The sequence below is a fragment of the Medicago sativa genome, chromosome 8 (genome assembly GCF_051527215.1).
Source record: "Medicago sativa cultivar Bolivia chromosome 8, Bolivia_mono, whole genome shotgun sequence".
In the NCBI taxonomy this organism is placed as follows: Eukaryota; Viridiplantae; Streptophyta; class Magnoliopsida; order Fabales; family Fabaceae; genus Medicago; species Medicago sativa.
Window position 1 is genome coordinate 83,894,846 of NC_140756.1, and position 24,263 is coordinate 83,919,108.

The 24,263-nt window shown below is 34.6% G+C and overlaps 2 protein-coding genes across 2 annotated transcripts; both read left to right on the forward strand.

The window, feature by feature from the left end:
- Positions 1-1,415: 1,415 nt before the first annotated feature.
- Positions 1,416-14,939, forward strand: DCL4 (dicer-like 4). The gene is given in 26 exon segments (XM_085732707.1): positions 1,416-1,660; positions 1,859-2,036; positions 2,313-2,423; positions 2,647-2,787; positions 2,917-3,001; positions 3,467-3,561; positions 3,974-4,102; positions 4,187-4,315; positions 5,035-5,173; positions 6,881-6,977; positions 7,112-7,304; positions 8,277-8,437; positions 8,519-8,725; positions 8,845-9,107; positions 9,653-9,924; positions 10,000-10,333; positions 10,336-10,426; positions 10,658-10,761; positions 11,433-11,638; positions 11,753-11,962; positions 12,112-12,573; positions 12,706-12,978; positions 13,129-13,458; positions 13,576-13,885; positions 13,991-14,084; positions 14,478-14,939. Coding segments are annotated over 26 exon segments (4,911 nt in total). The 5' UTR covers positions 1,416-1,529; the 3' UTR covers positions 14,644-14,939.
- Positions 14,940-16,719: 1,780 nt separating this feature from the next.
- On the forward strand, positions 16,720-22,915 carry MCM5 (Minichromosome maintenance (MCM2/3/5) family protein). The gene is made up of 18 exons (XM_085732708.1): positions 16,720-17,064; positions 17,151-17,294; positions 17,768-17,947; positions 18,057-18,155; positions 18,238-18,374; positions 18,492-18,603; positions 18,935-19,063; positions 19,159-19,236; positions 19,566-19,670; positions 19,756-19,847; positions 19,929-20,061; positions 20,167-20,262; positions 20,587-20,684; positions 20,769-20,859; positions 21,079-21,188; positions 21,908-22,037; positions 22,121-22,222; positions 22,613-22,915. The coding sequence occupies exons 1-18, from the start codon at positions 16,783-16,785 to the stop codon at positions 22,694-22,696; spliced, it is 2,202 nt and encodes a 733-aa protein (XP_085588834.1). The 5' UTR covers positions 16,720-16,782; the 3' UTR covers positions 22,697-22,915.
- The last annotated feature ends 1,348 nt before the right edge of the window (positions 22,916-24,263 follow it).

Consider the following 24,263-nt stretch of genomic DNA (forward strand, 5'->3'; position numbering starts at 1 on the left):
CCGATTTTGGACATTCACGGCTTACGGGAAAGACCGATTTCACTCCAAAAACCCAATTTTTGATCCCCAATCACCCAAAATGAATTAGAACAATGTTTACAGGTTTAGTATACATCATAGGGGTAAAACAACCTATATTCATACAATTAAACAACATGTTTTATCATAAATTATCATCTAACATAACCTCTCAAACCCTAAACTCAAGAACAACAATTTCATCAATTTTCAAATTATATATCAAGATTATTGAAAGGAATCCCACCCTTACCTTAATTCGGCAACACCAAACGACAAGCTACCGTAATCGATTCCTTCCTAGCTCTCTCTTTGCCTCTTCTAGGTTTTCTCTCCAAAAGCGAGTGTTTTCTTCTAATGTTTTCACGTGAAAATGTTTCTCTCCCTTTTTCTTTCTTTTTACTTCAAAAATATCTCTCTTTTCTTTTCTCACCCAACTCCCTTAATTTCTATTAATTTCCACTTAATTCCCATTAACCAAAAATAAATACTATTTCTATAATATTTCTATTTCTCATATTATTTCTATCAAATAATAACAACATTCATTTAAATAATACACAACCCCAATATTCATATAATAAAATTGCATCATAACATATTTCATATAAAAATCATATAAAACATATATTTCACATAAAATCATTTATATAGCAATTAAAGTCATATATAAAATATTCACACATCTACTAAAATATTAGAATAAAAATGGGGCGTTACGGTAAGGATCATTCCCCGTCCTACAAATGAGTTCCCTCAAATGTTGTTTGTTTTTCTTAACTACTATTTTGTTCGAAGATTTAGGGGCATCATATAGTCTAGTTTGATTCGGTAATTTAATTTATTCTTCATAAAATAATATTAATATAAATAAATAGAAAGCGAGTGAGACGGGAACATCGAAAGATTACGGTTAGCTTGGACGCATAGATACAAAGCCGTCGAGGTTCATATTAATTCTCAAGTAGCAACTATTTGCTTACCTAATGGAGAGCGAGGGGGAGTATCATAGACAAAAGCTTATTCGAGAAGATTAAGCGTCCACCCGAGGTATAATGAAATACAAAAGTTTGTTACTTTTAACGTGAAGTAGATAGATGTACAAATACTTTGACGAACATAAAACGAAAGGAAGGTTGAACATTGTCCGGCTCAAATTAGTTTATCGTTATGATCAAAGATGGCGCGAATGCGACAACGATCACCGCCTTTTTTCTTTCTCGGGCCACCCCCGTATATTGCAATAAAATAAAATAAAAAAACTAAACTAAGCGAAAAACATGCGTATATAAAAAGCGCGAGGGAATCAGTGTTGGGTGGGTCACTCAGTTCAATTGTTGTTTGTTCTTGCTGACATAGGTTTGTCTATAAAGTCAAGTCAGTGAACTAAACCAAACATCACTCTTTTCATATTCTTGTTCTGTTCCAAAAACAAAAAGAGGACAAAACCCTCGTACTTGTTTTCATCATCATCTCTCTCTAATCTCAGTCACTAGAATAAATCATTCACAATGCCGTACGGTGAATCCTCCACCGCTGCTTCCGTTCAGTTTCCGCCGGAGACCTCCGATCATGAAAAAACTCCTTCCCTTGACGTTGAGTCTTCTCTAGTCAAAAAAGATCCCACCAAAATTGCTAGAAAGTAAGTCACTTTTTCATACCCTTTTTGTTTTTCTTCACTCTACTACGTTTATTTTCAGTTGGGCATGTTGATTTTGTTTTCTTGGTTGTTTTTATTATGAAATTTGATGTGATGATGTTGGGTTTGCTCATGATTTTGATTCTTTGCTTGTATTGTGAAATTATAGAGAATCTTATGAATGTTTTGATCTTTTGGAAGGTATCAATTGGATTTATGCAAAAAAGCTATGGAGGAAAATATTATTGTTTATTTGGGAACAGGATGTGGGAAGACACACATTGCTGTGTTGCTCATGCACGAGATGAGGCATTTGATCAAGAAGCCGAACAAGGATGTATGCGTCTTTCTTGCACCTACCGTTGCTCTAGTTCATCAGGTGAGCTGTTGCATATTTGGGAGGTGGGGGTTTTGCAATATGATTGAAATCCCTGTGATTTGGTTTGGACGGAGTTAAATTCCCCTTGATCCTGTCGAGTGAAAAATTACATTAACGATAGAATTATGAATTTTATGTGACATAATTGTTATGGTGTTGTCATTTAATGCATGAATCTGGTGAATTGATTTGTTCTTGTATTTAACAATCTCTCTTTGAATTTTTTGTTTTAACTAATTTGAGCTTGTTGGTCATTCCATTTTTATTTATCTATAGCAAGCAAAGGTGATATCTGACTCTACTGATTTTGAAGTTGGAACTTACTGTGGAAGTTCCAAGGGCACAAAATCTCGTCAACATTGGGAGGAGGAGATCGAACAGAATGAGGTGACATTGCTAGTTAAATCATGTTGATTGTATTATTTTTCTATGTGTTGCTGTTACGACAACTTGAAATAAAATCTGTTGAAAGAAAGTTGGTGAAAAACTATTTAATTCCATCGAGGCAATCAAATCAATATATCAGGATCTATATATCTGTTGAGTTAAATTTTTTCATCCAACAGTGTTTGCTAAAATTGAACCGTGTTCTTGTTTTCCCCCGTCTCAGGTTCTTGTCATGACCCCAGAAATATTAGTTCACAAATTATCTCATTGTTTCATCAAGATGGAGATGATCGCACTTTTGATTTTCGATGAATGCCATCATGCTCAAGTCAAAAGCAGTCATTCTTATGCTGAAATCATGAAAGTATGTTTCTCTTTTGTCAAATACATTCATAATGGAGAATGTTACACATTTTTATGAATAAAAAACCTTTCCATTTACAGTTTCTTTTTAATTTCACGATTACAATGTTTTGATTTTGCAATTTTTTAGGTCTTCTACAAAAATAATTCCACAAAGGTTCCCCGTATATTTGGCATGACTGCTTCCCCGTTGTAGGAAAAGGTAAAGTAATAATGTTTATCTTTAAAAACTTGCTACTACTTTTTCCTGACTTAATTATTTTTGATATTCTTGATGTTTTAGGATTTTGGTAGGGAAGGAGGGAAAAGTTTCCAGACTCTGAATATAATGTGATATAGTGTGTTATGACGTGATTTGTTACCAAAGACAAAGCATTAACCCTATTTTATTAAAGAAAAGATCAAATCCCTAAGATAGCATTATAGCATCGCGGGAAAATCGCGAAAGTCACAACAGTTGAAATAAATTAGTTATGATAAATGCTAGGGCCCCTCGACACACTCGTTTAATACACTCCAATACTAATTAGCCACATCATCTATTTTTTTCACTCCTTTACCCGATAGTGTATTCTTTATTTTGATGCTTATTGTTTTATGTGTACTCTTGGAGATAAAGTGCCTGTGCTGAATGCTAGAAGTACTGAAGTTTACTATAAATAAGTGAATTTCTTGTCCAGTTTCTGAACTTAACATGTTTTCATTTTCAGGTGCTTCTACTGAAGCAAATCTACCAAAAAGCATTAATAGTCTTGAACAAATGCTTGATGCTAAGGTAAGGTTTGCATAGCATTATATGCCAAAGAGGAGTGCCAGCAATCCACTCTCTTTCACACATTTCTCAACACTCTCTCTTTTATTGGTCTAAATTCATATGGGTTCCACCAAATCACGTGGATCCCAAATAAATTTTAGCTAATAATTGAAAAGTGTGTGTTAGTGTCTTGCTAGCAATATTCATATGTCAAACAGCTTAACTTCGAGAGCATCATTCGTAGCTTGTCTTGTAAATCTGGTGTAAAACTTTTGCCTTATTGTCCTGTGTGCAAGAAAGCAAATGTTCTTTCCATTGATAACATGGGTGAAGCCGATATATTGATGAAGAGCTCTTGTGAATAATTACCTAGTCGTACTGTTTAGATGTTGGTCTTTGTTGCTTATCCTAATGATTTGGATATTGTTTGTAGGTATACTCAGTTGACGACGAGGCATTGCAATCTTTTGTGACCAGTCCTGCAGTTCGTATATATCGTTATAGTTCGACTGCAAGTATGGAAACTAGCTTGTACTGTGAAATTGAGGAGATTAAATGCCAGGTACAATTTTGTTGTCTGTTGTGGATCGTAAGACGATTAGGTGAACAAGGTTTACCCAATGACTGCTTTATTTCATGTTAGCAGTTCATAAAAACCCTTGGTAGGAGCATAGAAGATCACCAGAAGCGGATGAGCTCAAAGAAACTTCTCAACCGGGTGCATGAGAATGTGGTCTTTTCTCTTAGAAGTCTTGGCATTTGGGGAGCATTGCAGGTAAAACTCATGGATTGATTACAAGGCATATATGTGCTATTGAAAAAAAGATTATTATTATCATTCATGGTGTCTATTGGTGTCTGCAAGTACAGTTTTTTTATTGTACTAGTATTATACAGAGTGCATTTTTTTTTTGTTATTGGGCATGGCTTGTTTAAATTGCCTCTTGAAATATGAAGCAGAAACCTACCTTGGATGCTGTTTTGTCTTCTCTTCTTCACTAGTTGTTCTGGGGCTCTTGTTTTGTTTGTGGCGTCCCTGCTACATTTGTTGTTTAGGTTGTAATAGTTAATGCCATTTTTATTCTTCTCATATCTAAGAGAATATGCTTATATCCATAGCTTTCATCTATTTCTGATTTATTGTTGGGGGCGAGTATGGAAAATTTAGGGAGCAATGAGGAATAATATCTATAATTGTACTTACAACTACATAATTTTTCTTATTCAAAACCATAAAAAAAGCAAAGGTAACAAAGATATTGAAAATATTTATTGCTTAAATATTGACTATGTATTATGTAATTATTATACTATTATATCTTACTGTATATGTTATCTAATATAATGATACTTATGGTGAGTTTTCAGATCAAGTTTGATTTCCTACATAATATTTTAGCTTGTCAGTTGTTTATCTCTATTTGTTTTAATTCAGAACTTGCTGTTTTAATTTTGTTCTTTTTCCTTCTTTAATTTTCATGTTCACCTTCCAAGGCTACCCGTATTCTTTTGAGCGGTGATCATTCTGAGAGGCATGCATTAGTTGGGGCAGAAGGAATTTCAAGCGATGAGTCTGTACGTGATAAATATCTTGCAAAGGCTGCTGAACTATTTACTTCCAAATCCATGACAGGTTATAATATTGCTTGATGGTCTTTGAATTGTGTCATTACTGTTGCTGAATTTCCGAGTTGTTGTTTTTGATAATTTTTTCTATATCCATGGACTGTTAATTGTGCTTCCATTTAAAATGATGTTATATAAGGGTAGTTATGTCATTTACTATATACATTTTACTATACATCTGTGAAGCCTGGATACGAGATACGATACGGATACGATATGCACCGATACGTCGATACGGGAAAATTTCAAAAATCAAGATACGATACGGCTGAGATACGTTAATAAAAAAATTATATAATTAAATGTACAATATAATTATAACCATTTTTTTTAATATGCAAATATATTAACAAACAAAAGAAACCAATCATAGGCTCGTAGTACATCAACATAAATATAAATAATATTGACAATTAAGAGAGTGATGATTAGTCAATTACATACATAATATATCCCAAAGAGCACCATAAGTGCTATACTATATCCAAAAGGAACATTGTTAGTGTTATACTATATCAATCCAAAAAAGAAACACTATACTCAAGAGTTAAATTATTTTAGTTAACATTAATGGGGAAGTATTGAGGCGGATATTGGTGCAGATAATTATCGGATGCTCTCCGATACGTATCGGGAAGTATCGTATAATTATTTTGTTAAAAAATAAAATTTAATCTTCGGATACTCTTCGATACGTATCGGGAAGTATCGGGCAGGTATCGGTGCGGGATATGCGGGGATACGATACGTCATCCATTTTGAAGTATCGGAGCTTCACAGAATATGCTAGTATACATATAAAAAAAATAGTAACATTAATATCTCATTTTCTTATATAAGGGTAGTTATGTCATTTACTAAATATACATCTTTCTTTCCTCTCACAATTTATTCACTTTCACTCCTACCAAACAACCAAAAAATTATCTCACTTTCTACTCACTTTCATTCCTTCAACATTCTTTCCTCTTACTTTCTTTCTTTCTACCTTCTTTTCTCGGACTCCACCTGTGTACCATTGAGCCACATGACATTGGCCAATCCAGCTGTGACACATAAGCCAATTCGACTACTCTCTCTCTCTTTCACATATTTTTATGTTTAAAAAAATTGTATTGCCACATGTCACACTTCAATTGGCCAATGTCATGTGACATTATGTCACACAAGTGAAATCCTCTTTTCTCATCCAAACCAAGCATACAAGTACAATTCATTGCTGCACATCATCACTTTCACATTAGGGTTTCGGACAAACTACAACCCTTTCACTTTTCGCGGCTATTTCCTCCCACCGTCAAATATCAACCCAAATCCAATCAATGCTGCATCGTTGCGGTCTGATTTTATTCGTTGGTGATGATTTCAATTTCATGTTAACTACAATGGCCTTTGTTTGGTCGTTCGTCGGTGACATTTTTTCTATTTCAAAATCGAGTGTGATTTCCTTGATTAATAAAGGTCAGTTCTGAATTTATTTTTTTATTTCAATTTTGTGCTAAGTTAAGTAGATGAATCAATTAAAGAGATTTCACATAAGGAGGTTGCGGCGGTTTAGAGGTTTTCGCTGTGATATGTCGGCAGAGACGTTTCTTGAGCTAGGATGGGAACTGGGCTGCTTTATTTCATTGATGCATTGTTTGTTAGATCAGAGTTCTTTTAGGATGTATATATTATACTTAGATGTTTTTTGTTTTATTTTTCGATTCTGTAGGTGACAGCGTATCTGATCCATCTTCTTTGGAAATATTAAAAGAGCCCTTTTTCTCTGCAAAGCTACTACGCCTCATTGGGATACTGACCAGTTTCAGGTTGGTTTCTTTTAACAATTTTTTTCAGACATGTTTTTATATAGCATACGTCTAATGTATATAACCAAATTTGACTAACTATGGCTTGATTATGAAATCGATTTATACATTCTGATCAAATGTTCCAATTTCAGGTTGCAGCAGAACATGAAGTGTATAATTTTTGTCAACAGAATTGTGACTGCAAGATCTCTGTCATTCATACTACAGAAGCTCGAGCTTCTAAGGCAATGGAAGAGCGGTTTTCTTGTAGGAGTCCATTCTGGAGCTAAGATTATGTCACGGAAGACCATGAATGCAATTGTTGAGAAGTTTCGCTCTGGAGAGGTAAGAGTAATTATTTTTGTATTTCACTCGTTAACTTTGAAATATGTTATTGTGAGAATTGAATAGTTTGTAAGATTTTGTATGCTAATTTTTTATTCAGTTTGATGAGTAAAGAGTTAAGCCATACTACTGCACATGTATGCTTATTTATAATGACTAATGATAGGGGTGTACTTCTTGTCCCCACATTAGCTTCTTGGTCTTGAAATGGTCACTCTATAGCTCATGGCTATCATTTTTTATGGTTCACTTTGGAAGGCAAACACAGTTAAGGGTGTGCTGTAACTGTGTCACTGTCTCAGCACAAGTTCATATTCACCATAGTATTAATTACAGCTATTAATACATAAGTATCTTCAAAAGTTTCTTCTTTATAGGGCACCAATAAACTACATATATGCATTCATTATCAATATAAAATAATAGAATAACATTGATTGCGGGAATGGAAGAAAATCAATAATTTACAACAAAAGATTATCCTCTGGCTAGCAATGTTGTTAAGGTCAAGACCCCATCTAGGATCGGGAGGGGGTTTGCAAGATTGTAAAACATAGGCTTGTAGCAAGGAGTGCAATAGCTTCCAACCAACCACAACAGAGAAAGTCAAGCGTGATGGGAAAGGATGCAGGTGACTTGATGCAAACAGAGGGTCGATAGATAGGGTGAAAGATGCGAAGAGATGAGCAGAGAGGGTTAAGAGAGAAGGGTGTCTGTTTTAGGGAAGGCAAAATGGCATTTTATCTAGTCTTTCACTTCATTTCCGTTTTTAGAACCTTCGAACACTATCGGAGATAATATAAATTGTCTTTTGCTTCTCTGCATGTATTCCAAGCATAGTTGGTGTTAGGAAATGAAACTTAAATACAGATAAAAGTAATTTTGTTGCTGGCTTATTTATGTAATATATATCATATCTTGTCAAAGAGTTGAGTGGTGGTAACATGCTTATTTGGATTACACTGTTCACAGCTGAATTTATTGGTTGCCACCAGTGTCGGTGAAGAAGGGCTTGATATTCAGACATGTTGCCTTGTCATACGGTTCGATCTTCCAGAAACTGTTGCCAGCTTTATACAGTCAAGAGGCCGTGCACGCATGCCTCATTCAGAATATGCATTTTTGGTTGACAGGTATCTTTACAATTTAGAGATTTTAAAAGGAATCTATGCAAATCCGTCCTTCTGGTTATTTATGGAATCTTATTTTTGCAGTGGAAATGAGAAGGAATTAGCCATTATTGATGGTTTTGAGAAAGATGAGTCCCGAATGAATACAGAAATTACTGACAGAACATCCAGTGAGACATACGACATCCCTGTAGAAAAAACATTCAGAGTTGATTCATCTGGTGCCTCTGTCAGTTCGGCATATAGTATCTCATTGCTCTACCAGTATTGTTCAAAGCTTCCGCATGATGAGTATGGGCTTATTTAAGCTTTGACCTTTGTTTGACCCAAAATATATTCCACTAAGGAGTTTCGGGGAAATGAAGTGCAAATTTTATGTGTCTTAAAATGTTGCTAATCTATCTTTTCAGGTTCTTTGATCCCCGGCCAAATTTCTTTTACTTTGATGATTTAGGAGGGACTGTCTGCCAAATAACTTTGCCTTCCAATGCTCCTATACACCAAATTGTCGGTACGTCACAATTGTCTATGGAAGATGCGAAAAGAGATGCTTGCCTGAAAGCAATTGAAGAACTGCATAAATTAGGTGCTTTGAATGATTGTCTTTTGCCAAGGCAAAATGATGCAGAGCCGGAAAAGGTTTTGGGTTCTTCTAATTCAGATGAGTATGCAGGTAAAACTTCAGCTGCACTTTGATTAGTCATTGCTTTCATTATCTTTCACTAGGCTGTCAGAAATGTACTGTATACATTATATTTTGAAATTAAGTGTTGAGCATGATAACTTGTCTATGAGTGTAAGGAGAGTGACTAATCCTCCATGCTGATCATATTTAGACTTTTTAAACTCTGTGTCGCCCTTTTCTCTGGATTGTTTAGTGTTGATTCATTGTCGGTGTGAAAACTTGCACCATAATCCATTCATGTGTTGCCAGATCACTGAAAGATTTTTTTCTCTTAGGCAGTTATTATCATAGTAAAAGCTTTAGATGATGTGGTAACACATGATAAGAAGATAGGGTAAAAGCTTACACACGCAGTGGATTAAAACTAAACTCTTCTATGCGTCTTTGCATGCTTCTAAGCTTGTTGAGGAATTTTTTTTATCCATTTTCAGTTGTAGTACTATTACTATGTTGATTACTATTAACTTATGGCTCTAGGGATGTAACAATATGGCTATGCAGTGAGTGCTATATTAATTTTCCTTTATCTGCAGATGACATTTCAAGAGGAGAATTATATGAGATGCGAGTTCCTTCTGTGTTTGGACAGTCATGGAAAAATGAGAAAACTGTCCGTCTCAACTCTTACTACATTAAATTTTCCCCCACTCCAAAGGATAGGGTCTATAAAAATTTCGGTTTATTCATCATGACTCGTCTTCCAATGGAGGCAGAGAAACTGGAACTTGATCTTCATCTTGCTCACGGTAGATCCGTGATGACAAAATTTATTCCATTTGGAGTTGTAGAATTCAACAAAGATGATGTGAGTAACTCTTTTAACAAAAAATTAAAAAGAAAAAAAAATTGAAGTTAACGATTGGGCTTTTCCATCTTGCAGATTAAGATGGCGGAGAATTTTCAAGAAATGTTCCTCAAAATTATTCTCGATAGATTAGAATTTGTTTCCAAGTTTGTAGAATTGGGTGCTAAATCTCACACAAGCACATCAACCTTCTACCTTTTGCTTCCAGTCATATTGAAAGAATATGATGATGTGATGAAAGTAGACTGGAAGACAGTGAAGAGATGCCTTAGTTCACCAATTTTCAGGCATCCAGAAGTTACTTCAGATAAAATCGTTACCTCTATGGATAATCATCTGCTACTTGCCAATGGTTACAGAAGTATTACAGATGTTGAGAATAGTTTAGTGTATGTTCCACATACCAAGTTCTTTTTGTCACAAATGTTATCTATGAAAAGAATGGATTCAGTCTTCATAAAAATTCAGAAACTTCAAGCTTCGTGGACCACTTAAATGAAAAGTAGGTATCTGTCTATTAATTATTATTATTACTGATTCATTGTTATTTCACTTTTGGTTTTCCATCTCCATATTTTTTTTATTAATGAAAATGTTTAGATTTATGAGAGATATTTAAAACTTCCTGATTAACTGATAGAATCAGACATCAGAAGTTTTGTATATGTAATTTGGAATATCATATATTTGTACTGATATTTGACGAAACAAACCTTGCATGCTTGGATGTCAGGTTTTCCATTAATCTCAAACGCCCTGAACAACCACTTCTGCATGCAAAACAACTCTTCAATTTGCACAACCTACTACACGATCGAAAGAATGCGGATGATGCTGGTACTGTGTTGAATAACCTATTCTTTGTGTCTTCAATTTTGTTTGTCTTGGTAATTAAATTTTTTGACATGATTTTTTACAAGCCAGCAGAGTGTCTTTGCTTTGTCATTTTTTCCACATTTCAGGTCCAGTAGTTTGTGTAGGTGTACATATAGTAACGAATAAAATTATGAAGCCATGGCAACTAGTTTAAGATAAATATTTGGCTTTGTACATTAACTTGGGGGGGGGGGGGGGGGTGGACTTGAATGGTTGCCAGAAACATTTGTGGCAGGGATTTGTCGATTAGTAGCGCAGTAGGTGCAGCACATTGATGGGTTTTTGGTAGGGATAGGTCGAAACCTATCTGATGCCACTGACAACTTAAGAAATTGAACAACAATAGGGATAGACTTGGGTGTAGGAAACAGTTCACACACAATCAGCCCACACAGTCAAAATTGGTGTTAATATTAATTCCAACGATGTAAAAGCATTTAATCCCAAATTAGATTGCTTCTAACATATATACATTATATGCTACCATAAATATCAATGATAATCTACCAATGCATGTGTATTTCTTTATGTTTTTGCATTGACAGACATCTGGATTTTGGATTTATATTGTATTTTGATAATTCTTCAGATTCTTCTCTAAATGATTGTAGATTTTAATTTTTCTGTCACAGAACCACATGAGCTGGAGGAACACTTTGTTTATTTTCCTCCTGAGCTATGCGAACTGAAAATAATAGGCTTTTCAAAGGATATTGGCAGTTCCATATCTTTGCTACCTTCAATTATGCATCGTCTTGGAAACTTGCTGGTTGCCATTGAACTGAGGAACCAGTTATCTTCCTCCTTCCCAGAGGCAGCTGAAATTAGTGCCCATAGGGTAAGGCCTTAGTAAATGCATGTGTTATTCCTTTTCAACAAACTGTTGCAGTGCTTATATTGTACACGTTATATTTGTAGTTTAGAGCTACTAACAATTATGAATAACTACCAGGTTCTAGAGGCTCTCACCACCGAGCAGTGTCAAGAGCGCTTTTCCCTTGAAAGACTTGAAGTGCTCGGTGACGCTTTCCTTAAATTTGCTGTCGCACGCCATTTTTTTCTGTTGCACGACAGCTTTCATGAAGGAGACCTTACCAGCAAGCGTTCCAATATTGTAAATAATTCCAATTTGCTTAAGTTGGCTATTAAGCGCAATTTGCAGGTAAAGTCATATTTCATGCTTTTTCATTACCTAAATAAGAAAGTATTATCATTCTTTCTATCTTGAGGTCAACTTTCAAGCTTTAAAATGCCTATTTTTATTTAATGACTTAAGTTGTTTAATGTTTATATCCTTGTTCTCTCTTCCAGGTCTATGTACGTGACCAGGCACTTGATCCCATCCAGTTCTATGCATTAGGCCGTCCTTGCCCAAGAGTTTGTACGAAGGAAACTGAAGACAGCATCCACTTATGTTTAGATTCTGGTGAGGAGAAAAGGAGTGCAACTCAAATTCGTTGTAATAAAAATCACCATTGGTTGCATAGGAAAACAATTTCTGATGTGGTTGAAGCTCTTGTGGGAGCATTCATAGTCGACAGTGGATTTAAAGCTGCAATTGCCTTTCTTACATGGATTGGCATACAAGTAAATTTTGAAGCCTCGCAAGTTGTTAATATTTGCACTGGAAGTGTTGGCTATTTTCCTCTTTCTAGTGAAGTAGACATTCCCTCCCTTGAAGGAAAGTTAGGGCATCACTTTGTTCATAAGGGCCTACTTCTTCAGGCATTTGTACATCCTTCGTATAATAAGCATGGAGGAGGCTGTTATCAGGTAATCATTTTTCTTTTGGCTCCCAATTTTTTACTTTAGATAAGATTTATTATCTCTACTTTATAGCTCTTGGTCGGAATTCTATTGGTACATTTTGATCTTCAGTTTTAAAAACCTGATAAATCTTTGCAGAGACTGGAGTTTCTTGGAGATGCTGTCTTGGATTATTTGATTACGTCATATCTATACTCAGCTTATCCCAAACTAAAGCCTGGCCAACTGACAGATCTGAGATCGTTGTCTGTCAATAATAAGGCATTTGCCTGTGTGGCAGTAGATCGCTGTTTTCATGAATTTCTTCTATGTGATTCAAGTGCTCTGACCAGGGCAATAAAAAAGTATGCGGACTATATTAAAAGACCTGTATCAGACTGTGACAAAAATGGAGAGCCAAATAGTCCCAAGGTAGATATTGTGACCTTTTTATCATATCAAATACGATGTTCCTTAAGTATAATGTTTGTATCCGTTTCAAAGTTTTGATGGGTTCGTATTGCTGTGTAACTTTGCATTAAATATATATGGGGTTTAAATGGACATTATGGATTGTTTCAGGCCCTAGGTGATTTGGTGGAATCTTGTATTGGTGCCGTTCTTCTTGATTCAGGATTTGATTTGAACAAAGTTTGGAAGATTATGACATCATTCTTGGACCCAATCATGAAATTTTCATCAAGTTTACAGCTTAGTCCTGTTAGGGATTTGCAAGAACTTTGCCAATCTCATAATTTGGAATTGGAGCTTTTGACATCAAAACTAGCTAAAACTTTTTCAGTTGAGGCTAAAGTGACTGGGGACGGTGTAGATGAAAAAGTTTCTGCGGCCAGCCATAATAAAAAAGAAGCTGCTAAAGTTGCTTCACAACTACTATTTTCAAAGTTGAAGGTGAAATAAATATGCTTAGTTTTCTTATATTTCCATCCTCATTTTAACTTTTTCAGCTACTTCAGATTGCCTGTATTTTACTGTATGATTTGAGTCACCATGGGTGTGAATGTGCAGGCTCAAGGCTTGAAACTGAGGACAAAAACTTTGGAAGACGTTCTGAAATCAACATATAAGACGGAACCAAAACTCATTGGCTTTGATGAAACTCCCATTGATGTAAAAGATACTACTACCATCGAACAAGTAATGGTTAATGGAGACCTATGCAACAAGTCTAATGCAGAAATCTGCCCTATTCGGGATGTATCAGATGCATCCTCCTCGTGTGTTATACGTGTCGCTCATCTTCTTCAATCTTCTTCTAAGGGAAAGCTTAGTGAAACCGTTCAAAATCGGGATTGTGGCAGCGACTTGGCAAGGACAGGTAATATAAAAACTGTAGTAGTTTTGTTGTGCCAAATACTGGAGCCGGCACCTCTGTTCCATTGATTCTAACTATTTTTTCACATTATTTGGTACAAAATAACAGCAAGATCGCGATTGTATGAATTATGTGCTGCTAATTACTGGAAACCTCCTTCATTTGACTGCTGCAAGGAAGAGGGACCAGACCACCTTAAGTTGTGAGTCCCTCAATATCTTTTTTGTTTTAATTATTAATCTTTTTGATATAAACATGTATCTGTACCCATTTTTTGTGAAATTCTCTGTATTAATCATTCATGCGATACAAAAATACATGAGGTTGTAAATAGCCTAGGGAATACAATCAAAATAAGGAAACTATTCAACTCCTATATTTACTAGAAAAGGAAAGATTAAATATGATCGTCTCCTTAACTCTTTTACTTCAACCACCATGACAACTTTATAGCTCCTATTGTTGATGCATGGACAGTGATGTTGTGCAACATAAAAAACTTTCGGTGTTTATCGCTTGGTATATTAACTTTCGGTGGTATGTTGTGCAACACGATATCAAGGATCATGTGTTGACTACCTTTGCTTCATTTTAGATTCACTTGCATGGTGACAATGGAGATAGAAGAGGCCTCAAATATGATTATCGAGTTTATTGGGGAACCTCTGCCAAAGAAGAAAGATTCAGCGGATAGTGCAGCTGAGGCTGCATTTTGGTACCTGAAAGAGAAAGGTTACCTGCATAATGCTAAGGGTAACTGACAAGCTCCTAACAAGTATATATCATGTAACATAAATCCAGAGACAATTCGGCGTAGGAAAATCATTTTTTGACAAAGCGGTTGGTATAGTTTATTATAGAGAAGGCCATGAAATCTAAGTTGTTTTATATTGTTATAGATAAACGATGTTGTTGGTATAGTTTAATATATGCCTATGTTGTATTATTATGTTTTTGTAGTGTCTTATATCACTTTATCTATAGTGTACCTCAAATTATTGCAGAACATTTTATAATGTATTACATGTGAAAGGTAAATATTTATTTACTCCTGAAATGTAAATATTTATGTGGTGAGCCACCATAATAGGTCGTTCATAAGAAGAAAGAGCTGTTCAACAATTATCCTGCAACCAATAAAACTTGTTTAATTTTATTTCACGAACAAAAAAATATGATATTCACTGCTGACGTAAGAACGTAATAATGATAGCAACGAAATTAGGTGGCGTGGTGGAAACTGCAGCGGCTTTGAACACACCCCTCACATCGGCGCTCGGTGAGCGTCGATTCATTCCAGATGGTCAAATCAGATTGCTGAAAATGGGTATGAAAATCTAGAAAGAGTTATTGTTAGGCCATTGCTTTTCCCCACCATATGAGTTTCTTGTGTGTTGAAATGTTTTGAAGTGTTTTAGAAGTTTTTATGGGGTGTTTATACCGTTCGAATTATATAATCTGAATAAAATAGAGCGCGCGAGAAATCAATAACGTGGGAAAATGAGCTTTATTGTTATTGTAGATCGTGATGGGTAAGTGAGGATGAGACTGATCAAATGGTTGTTAAACATTGCACTTAGTGGTCTCTTGTGGACCACCTTATTATGGTGGCCACCATAGACGTGACCTTAGAAAACTTACCGGTAGTTTCAACATACACATTATGCACCAACCACTTGCACTAAACTTTGATTTGTGAATAAAGACATTTGTATCTATATAAATGGAAAGGAAAATGAAGATAATCTCAACCCTCTGTTTTTAAGGAGAGAAGACTTTGATAATCATGGGTTTAGCTCATAGGTAAGTAAAAATTAGTCAAAAATTGTTTTATATAAGATTTGAATTCGATTTTTTTTTCTTCAAATGATCCTTCCTGAAATTAAGGGTAATGTTTTGTGGATGTAAAAAGTTTATTTCCCTATTATAAAAACATATTTTTGTGGATTTAGATAGCTAATTTTGAAGATTTTGATTGCCGAAACTTAGAAATATGGTTCCAAAAACTAATTTCTTATACATCAAACTTTATTGTGGAGATTAATATTCAAAATGTATTCAGTTTTATTTTTTAAAAGGATCAAACTTGGTTATAACTCTACTTCCACCGTCCCTTCAAAAAAAAAACTACTTCCACCGTTCCCTTCTAAAAAAAGTGTGAGATTACGGTGCATGTTTGTGTAATAGTGGTTATTAAACCGTAACGAATCAATATCCACTCTTTATTCAAAAGAAATTAAAAAATTTAGTTAAAAAAGATGAACATAAAGATACTATTGATGAGACTCTTAACCAAAAATGAATTTTAAAATTGATCCTAAATTATAACATTAAAACGTGCGACGAGAATTTCATTCCTAAAAATAAAGGTTAAGCCTCAATTAATCTCGTGACTCAAGAAGAAAGTTAAGTTTTAGACTAAATCAAAACATTTAAATATTTTTATATACTTTTAAATTTCTACTCTTTTTAGCCTTTAACTTATTTTTATTATATAGTTCATTTTAAAGTGAACAAATTATTTTACAATGTAAAGTAAATAATTTACAAATAAATTATTGATATCATATACACATACATAATAAATTAATAATAATGTTTTAAAATACATCTTTGACCTCTCAAAAAAAATATCAGTATTTGATTTTATTTTTTTAGTAATTATTTACGTTAGGGGAATCAACCCCATTTTTATCAATTCAATTTATACAAATTCATTTTATTCGTACTTCACGCGCCACGATATCCTACGCTCCCACGCACCCACTACACTTTTCCCGCCACAACATTCCCGCCAAAACCCTCCCTCTTATTCTTCTTCTTCCCATTTCTTCCCCAAAACCACAGAAAAAAAAAAAAAAAAACCGAAACCCTAACCCCAAATCAGAGATCTAAAAAAAATGTCAGGTTGGGACGAAGGAGGCGTATACTACAGCGACCAAGCACACTCATGGGACGACGGCCGTGGCGGCGAAACCGATGCCACCATCTCCAACCACACCATCCTCCAAAAATTCAAAGAATTCATCCGTAACTTTGAAACCGGTAACAATGTCTTCCCTTACAGAGAAAGCCTTCTTCACAATCCCAAATATCTTCTCGTTGATATGGAAGATCTCGACTCTTTTGACCCTGATCTTCCTTCTAAACTCCGATCTGCTCCTGCCGATATTCTTCCTCTGGTAATTTCTTCTAAACTCTGATTTTCTCCAGTTGATGAATTTGTTGATTTTGATTTTTGTGTTGATTTTTTTTTTTTTTTTTGTAGTTTGAAACTGCGGCGGCGCAGGTTTTGGTGAGTTTGAAGACGAAGGTTGCTGGAGATACTGGTGATATGGAAGATGCTGCTCCTGGTGATGTTCAGATTCTTCTTACTTCTAAGGAGGATTCTGTTTCGATGAGATCGCTTGGGGTGAGTTGATTTTAACTAATTTTGTGTTTATGAAGTTGTTTAGGGAGCTAGGGTTCCAATTGAGATATTTGATATCTGTACCACCGACACTTTTAATTGAAGTGTGACCGGTCGACACGACACATGTGATTACATTCAATTGTGTTATTTTCACAAATTATTATTGGTGTTAGTGTTTGTCTTTGTCTTGTGTCCATGTGTGGGCTTCATAGTATTTGATAGTTTCTATAAAGCAAGTTGATTATTATTGAAACTCAAGTGCTTGGGGTTTCGATTGAGACATTTGCTAGTTTCCATGAAACAAGTTGATTATGCTGACTCTCGAATGCTTAGGAATTGAGCTAGTTGCAACAGGACAAGCTGATTCTTATTTAATTTTGAGCATTTGGTATATTTGAGTTTTTGTCTTTCTTTCAAGAGATTGGTATATTTGAGGTTACATCAAGTTGATTATCTTTTTATCATTTTCGTAGGCTCAATACATTTCGAAGCTTGTTAAAATTGCTGGGATAACAATTGCTGCATCGAGGACTAAGGCAAAAGCAACATATGTGACCTTGATATGTAAGAATTGTAAGAAGGGGAAGCAAGTTCCGTGTCGGCCAGGACTTGGGGGAGCAGTTGTTCCACGTTCATGTGATCATGTTCCTCAGGTTTAGTTCGTGTTGTCTTTTGCTTATTTTGCAGTGGATACTTCACTGTTCTTTATTTTGCGTTTTTGAGGATGTCTCTTACATGATAAAAGGTTTTTTTTTTTTGTAGCCTGGAGAAGAACCTTGTCCCATTGATCCGTGGCTTATTGTTCCCGACAAGAGCAAGTATGTTGATCAACAAACCTTGAAGTTGCAAGAAAATCCGGAGGTAGTAATATACATTTGATATGACAAAAGGTTTAAAGACAATTTGAATGATAATCATGACATCTTTATGCTGGCTTTTGAAGGACGTTCCAACTGGAGAGCTTCCTAGAAACTTGCTTCTATCCGTTGATCGACATCTTGTTCAAACTGTAGTGCCTGGCTCAAGATTAACAATCGTTGGAATCTATAGTATTTTTCAGGCCTCCAACTCTTCTACATCGTGAGTTAATCATCTTTTTTCAGCATCTTTAGATTTCTTCTTTGACCAATCTACAGTTTTTTTATGAGACCAATCTACAGTTGATGTCAATATATTCAAATTCTGTGTTTTATGCAGCAACAAAGGAGCAGTTGCAGTTAGACAGCCTTATATCAGGGTTGTAGGAATAGAAGATGGAAATGAAGCCAAGTCTCGAGGTCCCACTGCGTTTACAAATGAAGAAGTTAGTGTTCACCAACTATCAATTGACTGCTTTGCTTTATACCTTGTTGGCTGCCTCCTTTAATATCACGTTTTAGCTGAGTGAATGTTAACAGTGTTTGTGGATCCCGTGAAACTAAATTTTTAAACCAACTTTATTAGGTTATCAGTGTCTTAAGAATTTTGTCATTTCCTTTCAATACTAGATACCGTCTATGATTTCTCAGTTCTATGAGTTGTATATGATCTTCTATATTTAATTATTTTTAAACCTAGGCTGAATTTTCATTCCTACTGTTACATATTCCTCATCTGTAGATGTTCCTGGTGCTAATAATGGTATCTTTTACAGATTGAAGAGTTCAAAAAAATTTGCAGCTGATCATGATGTATACAAAAATATATGCTCCAAGATTGCTCCGTCTATATTTGGCCATGATGATGTCAAAAAGGCCATGGCCTGTCTTTTATTTGGAGGGTCGAGAAAGGTACACTATTGTCTTTGAATACTCATGTATTTTGTTGGAAATATCCAAACTTTCAACATGGCTGCTGATCATATGGTCAATTTCCTTGCAAGCAGCATTTGCCAGATGGGGTGAGATTAAGAGGTGATATCAATGTGTTACTTCTCGGGGATCCATCTACTGCAAAGTCACAGGTTATTTGTTTGCAATTTTCCTTTAGACTGGTTCTTTAGTTACTACAGCAAAGTCACAGATTTTTTTTTTGTTGCATTTTTCCTTTAGAATGGTTCTTTAGTTACTGTGTGACAGTTGAGTTATTAAAAACAAGTGCCACTTGTGGTATCCAAAAATGTAATTATTTTTTCACCACATATAATAATGCTTAGATTTTAACATGAAATGCTCTATCATTTTTTTCTTCTATTTTTACAATTTAGCTTAGCGGTTTTGAATAATCTAACCATTATTTCATTCGCATCGTAGTTTGCATTTCCCAACATTGCCTGACAGTTACATTTTACAGTTTCTCAAGTTTGTTGAAAAGACTGCACCTATTGCTGTTTATACTTCTGGAAAAGGATCATCAGCTGCTGGCCTCACAGCCTCTGTAATCCAAGATAGCAGCACTGTAAGTCCTTTACTTAATGCATTGTTTGCATTGGCCTCGCGTATCTTGATTGAGAATCTCTGATTGTTATTCTTTGCATTTTCAGCGCGAGTTTTATCTTGAAGGAGGAGCCATGGTCTTGGCAGATGGAGGTGTTGTCTGCATTGATGAGTTTGATAAGATGAGACCAGAAGATAGGTGTGTAAACCATTTCTTGTTACTCTTTGGTAATTTATCATTGTTGGTTTGTTAAACTTTTTCACTGTATCTTTTATGTAGGGTTGCCATTCATGAAGCCATGGAACAGCAAACTATATCCATAGCCAAAGCAGGAATAACAACCGTTCTTAATTCAAGGACTTCTGTTCTTGCTGCTGCCAATCCCCCATCAGGGCGTTATGATGACCTTAAGGTCAACTGCTATATATCCCTCCTCTTTTTTTTTTTTTCCTCGTTTCTTAAAAAGGATATCATCATTATAAGAGACTAACAAGATACATAAATGTTTGATTTACAGACTGCACAGGACAATATTGATTTACAGACAACTATTCTTTCTAGGTTTGATTTAATCTTCATAGTGAAAGACATCAGAATGTACGAACAAGATAAGGTAACTTCAACTGTTTTTTTCACCGTTCTCAGCTTTCAGCATGTGATACTGTTTTTTTTGCTTCCTTTGAATGCAGCTTGTCCTGTGAGAAAATGCTGTGTCAATTTTGTTGTGTTGTGATGCTAACATTTGATAATGCACATTATCTAAAGTAACTTTTTTGAAAAAATTATCTAGTTAATATTTAGCAAAATGCAGCTTGCCTCTTGATTTGTGTGTGTGGCATTGAAGAACTAGTTTTGCAGACCATGCATAAATATATTTTACATGTCCAATTGTTTTCGATAGTTTTCAAGTCAGTGGTTGACGTATTTTGGTTTACAGATAATAGCTAGTCATATCATAAAGGTTCATTCATCAGCTAGTGCAACGAGGGGCGAGAACAGGACTCCCGTTTCCAAGGAAGAAAATTGGCTGAAGAGGTATGTCATATCTAAGAACTTGATCAAACTTTTCATTAATTTCATTTATTTGAGAGAATGAGCTTTGAGCTGTTATATAAATAGGTACTTGCAATATTGTCGAACTGAATGCCACCCTCGTCTATCGGAAGCTGCAGCAACAAGGCTGCAAAATAATTATGTGAATATCAGACAGGTATTCATGAATATGCTATCAAATTAATGTAGAAATGCAATGTTAGCCTAGTCTCGATATGGTTATTAGTAGTTGATGATGATGTTGGAGACCGATCGGTTTTTGCCTTTTTTATTGTTGGATGTCATTTACAATTATATTTCTCCTTTGAATGCTGAACTAATAAAATGAACATGCTTCTAAAAATAGAATTCGCCTTTTCTTGTGAAAAAATTTTAGGATATGAGGCGGCAAGCAAATGAAACTGGAGAAGCGGCTGCAATACCAATTACTGTAAGGCAGCTGGAAGCTATTGTAAGGTTGAGTGAGTCACTTGCAAAGATGAAACTGTAAGTATCGCTGTTATTCTTTTCTAGGCACCTTTTGTCCATACCTCCTTGTGCATTTTCATAAAAATTTCAAAACACAGACTGATATAGATTATAGGAGGATGTCACATAGTCTGATTAATATGGTGTTTTAGCAGTTTCATTATCTGATAAGGCTCATAATGTATTGGGTCATCCAAATTTGTTTGGAAAGGTGGCTAATTTGTTTGTCAACAATTTGTATTAGTTTTCCAAGATTGCCCTTGTAATTATTGTCACCCTAATTTCAATGTCTTTCTTTTTGTACTCAGTCAACCAATTTTCACAAGAAAAAAGAAGTTTTGTCCTTTTCATGCGTAAGAGGATATTTTTGTAAAGAAAAATATTAATGTATAGACAATTTAAAAAAAGACTTGTAAAAAGGGACAAACAAATCTGAAAAAATGTCTTATATTCATGGTTCAACAGACAATCTAAAAAGATGTCTTTTTGTATATCTATATCAATTGGTTCAATAATTCAATAGTTATGGACATAAATAAGCCTTAAAAGCTTATGTTTTTGGGTTACATAATTCTACCATTGCATGTAAAATCCTTAATATGCATTGCTTAAAGAAAATCAATAAATTCTAATACATTAATCATAGTTTTGATTTTCTTTTTGAGTGCCTTTTTCCGCTCTTTTGTTGGTCCATGATTTTTTTGTCATAATGCACCTCTTTAATTAACTCTTACCAGATCTAATCATGCTACCGAGGACAATGTGCAAGAAGCCATAAGGCTTTTCACCGTGTCTACAATGGATGCAGCTAAGTCTGGAATAAACCAACAGATAAATCTCTCACCTGAAATGGCCCGTGAGATACAGGTTTGTCGTGTGATGAGTTCATTTCTCTTTTTCCTTCCATATAGGTTTCATATGCTGATTAGTTATTTATTTGCACTGAGCAGCAAGCAGAAGTTCAGATAAAGAGAAGAATCGGGATTGGGAACCACATATCAGAAAGAAGACTGATTGATGATCTCGGCAGAATGGGGATGAATGAATCTATTGTAAGTACTACTTAGCCACTTAGCTGAGAAGAAAGTCATAGCTTATAAACCAGAATTTGGTGACGCCATTTGGTTCAAACTTTTAAAAGATACACATTTTAAACGGGGTTATGTTGGGACTTTCAGAAACTAGCTGATGTTTTGCCCATCATAAGCACACAAACACCAAAAATATTTAGACTACAGAACAATAAATCACATTGTTGCAGCGACAAAGGGGATTGAATGAACCGTAACACTGTTCAAAACTGTTGCAACTTAAAGTCATTATGTGTTCCTTTTTTTCTTCTCTTGAATTATACTCAAGCATGTTGTTAACAATCTTCTACCCAAAAGCTTACATGTATATATTTTTATTGTCGTATTCATTCATATATAACAACATTTCAGGTAAGAAGAGCCCTTCTAATCATGCACCAGAGAGACGAAGTAGAGTACAAGCGAGAAAGGCGTGTTGTATTTCGGAAAGCCTAACTTGTCAGTTTTCCCACCCATTAGGTATCATGTAGAAGAATGCCAAGCTTCATTTAAGGGCATCCGATTGCGTTCTTCGAGTTATTTAAGGTTTAGTTTTTCCTTTGTAAGACTCGATGTTAGCTTTATGCTTCTATAATATGCAAGAATTGTGTATATCAACCATGTACTCCAAAACCATGGAAAAGAATCTAATGTCAATCTTATTGTGGGGTAAAATCTGAAGTTATATCAGCTTCAAATTTTTATTTACTTTTTATAAAACAATTTAATTTAATTTTTACTTAAACTACACCTACTTTAACATTCTTATTTTATCAGGACATTGTTTTTCATTCCTATTGATTTTCTGATCGTTTTTCAATAAATGTTAACATTTCTCAGTAATTCTCTAAACGAGAATTCACAAAATTAAGTTGGCCTTAAATGTTACACATGGTATAATAAATATCATTTGGATATGTTTCAATCAACACTCGAATATATTTCAATAAAAAAATGTACTCGCATACATGGATTGAATAACTTTGTTGGAAAATGCCCTTATACATGCATTCTTCAGAAGTTGTGTTCAGATGCTCTCGATATTCTTGGAAGATATTCATCTCATTTTTAGTTTTTTGTACTCTTATTTAACTTTTTTCTGACTTTTAGTTCCTCATCTCATTTTTTTATAATGTGGTATATTTGTTTATGACATATATGAATATACCACATTATCCAAAAATGAGACGAGAAACTAAAAGTCTGAAAAAAGTTAAATAATGTGTGTCTAGTTGCCTAACACAAACTAGACATTGAGACCACGATCGCTAAACAAGGTTGTCAAAATTGAGTTTTTACCTCAACTCATTTTGCCTAGGTGGAATCGACTCGTAAACTCGAGTTTCAACAATTTAATCTTTAATTTGAAGTTATGGTTATTTTAATAAACTAATGATATTTTAAAGTATTATCAATTATGTCATAAGAAAAAAGTCATTCGTAACACGAAACATGAACTTTTATAAAAGAAACAAGGACCAAAATTGAAACCATACAATTTAGAGAGAGAATTTTAGAGCGACTAAACCGAAAGTCGGTATATTTATAGAGATTAAAAAATATTTAACCCTAAAAAACTCATATTTTCTTTTTCACAAACAATATTTTGTATCAAAAGTTTCATACCCTACTAACAAATCAAAATGAACATATATTTTCGATAGCAAAAACAAAATATTGTCACAGATCAAACGAGACTTAAATGTGTTACACTCTCCATCCCACAACCGTTATATTTGACCATTCAACATACATTAAAAAATAAACAAAAATGATGATTTTAATAAGTATTCTTCATAAAAAAAATTACTTACTTCACTCGAATTTACGAGTTGAGTCTTGGAATAAAAGTTAACTTACATTTTAATCTCATCACATTGAATCTAACATGACTTACCTCGTTAAAAGTAAAATATGGTCGGCATAGGGGAATTTACGAGTTGAGTCTTGGAATAAAAGTTAACTTACATTTTAATCTCATCACATTGAATCTAACATGACCTACCTGTTAAAAGTAAAATAT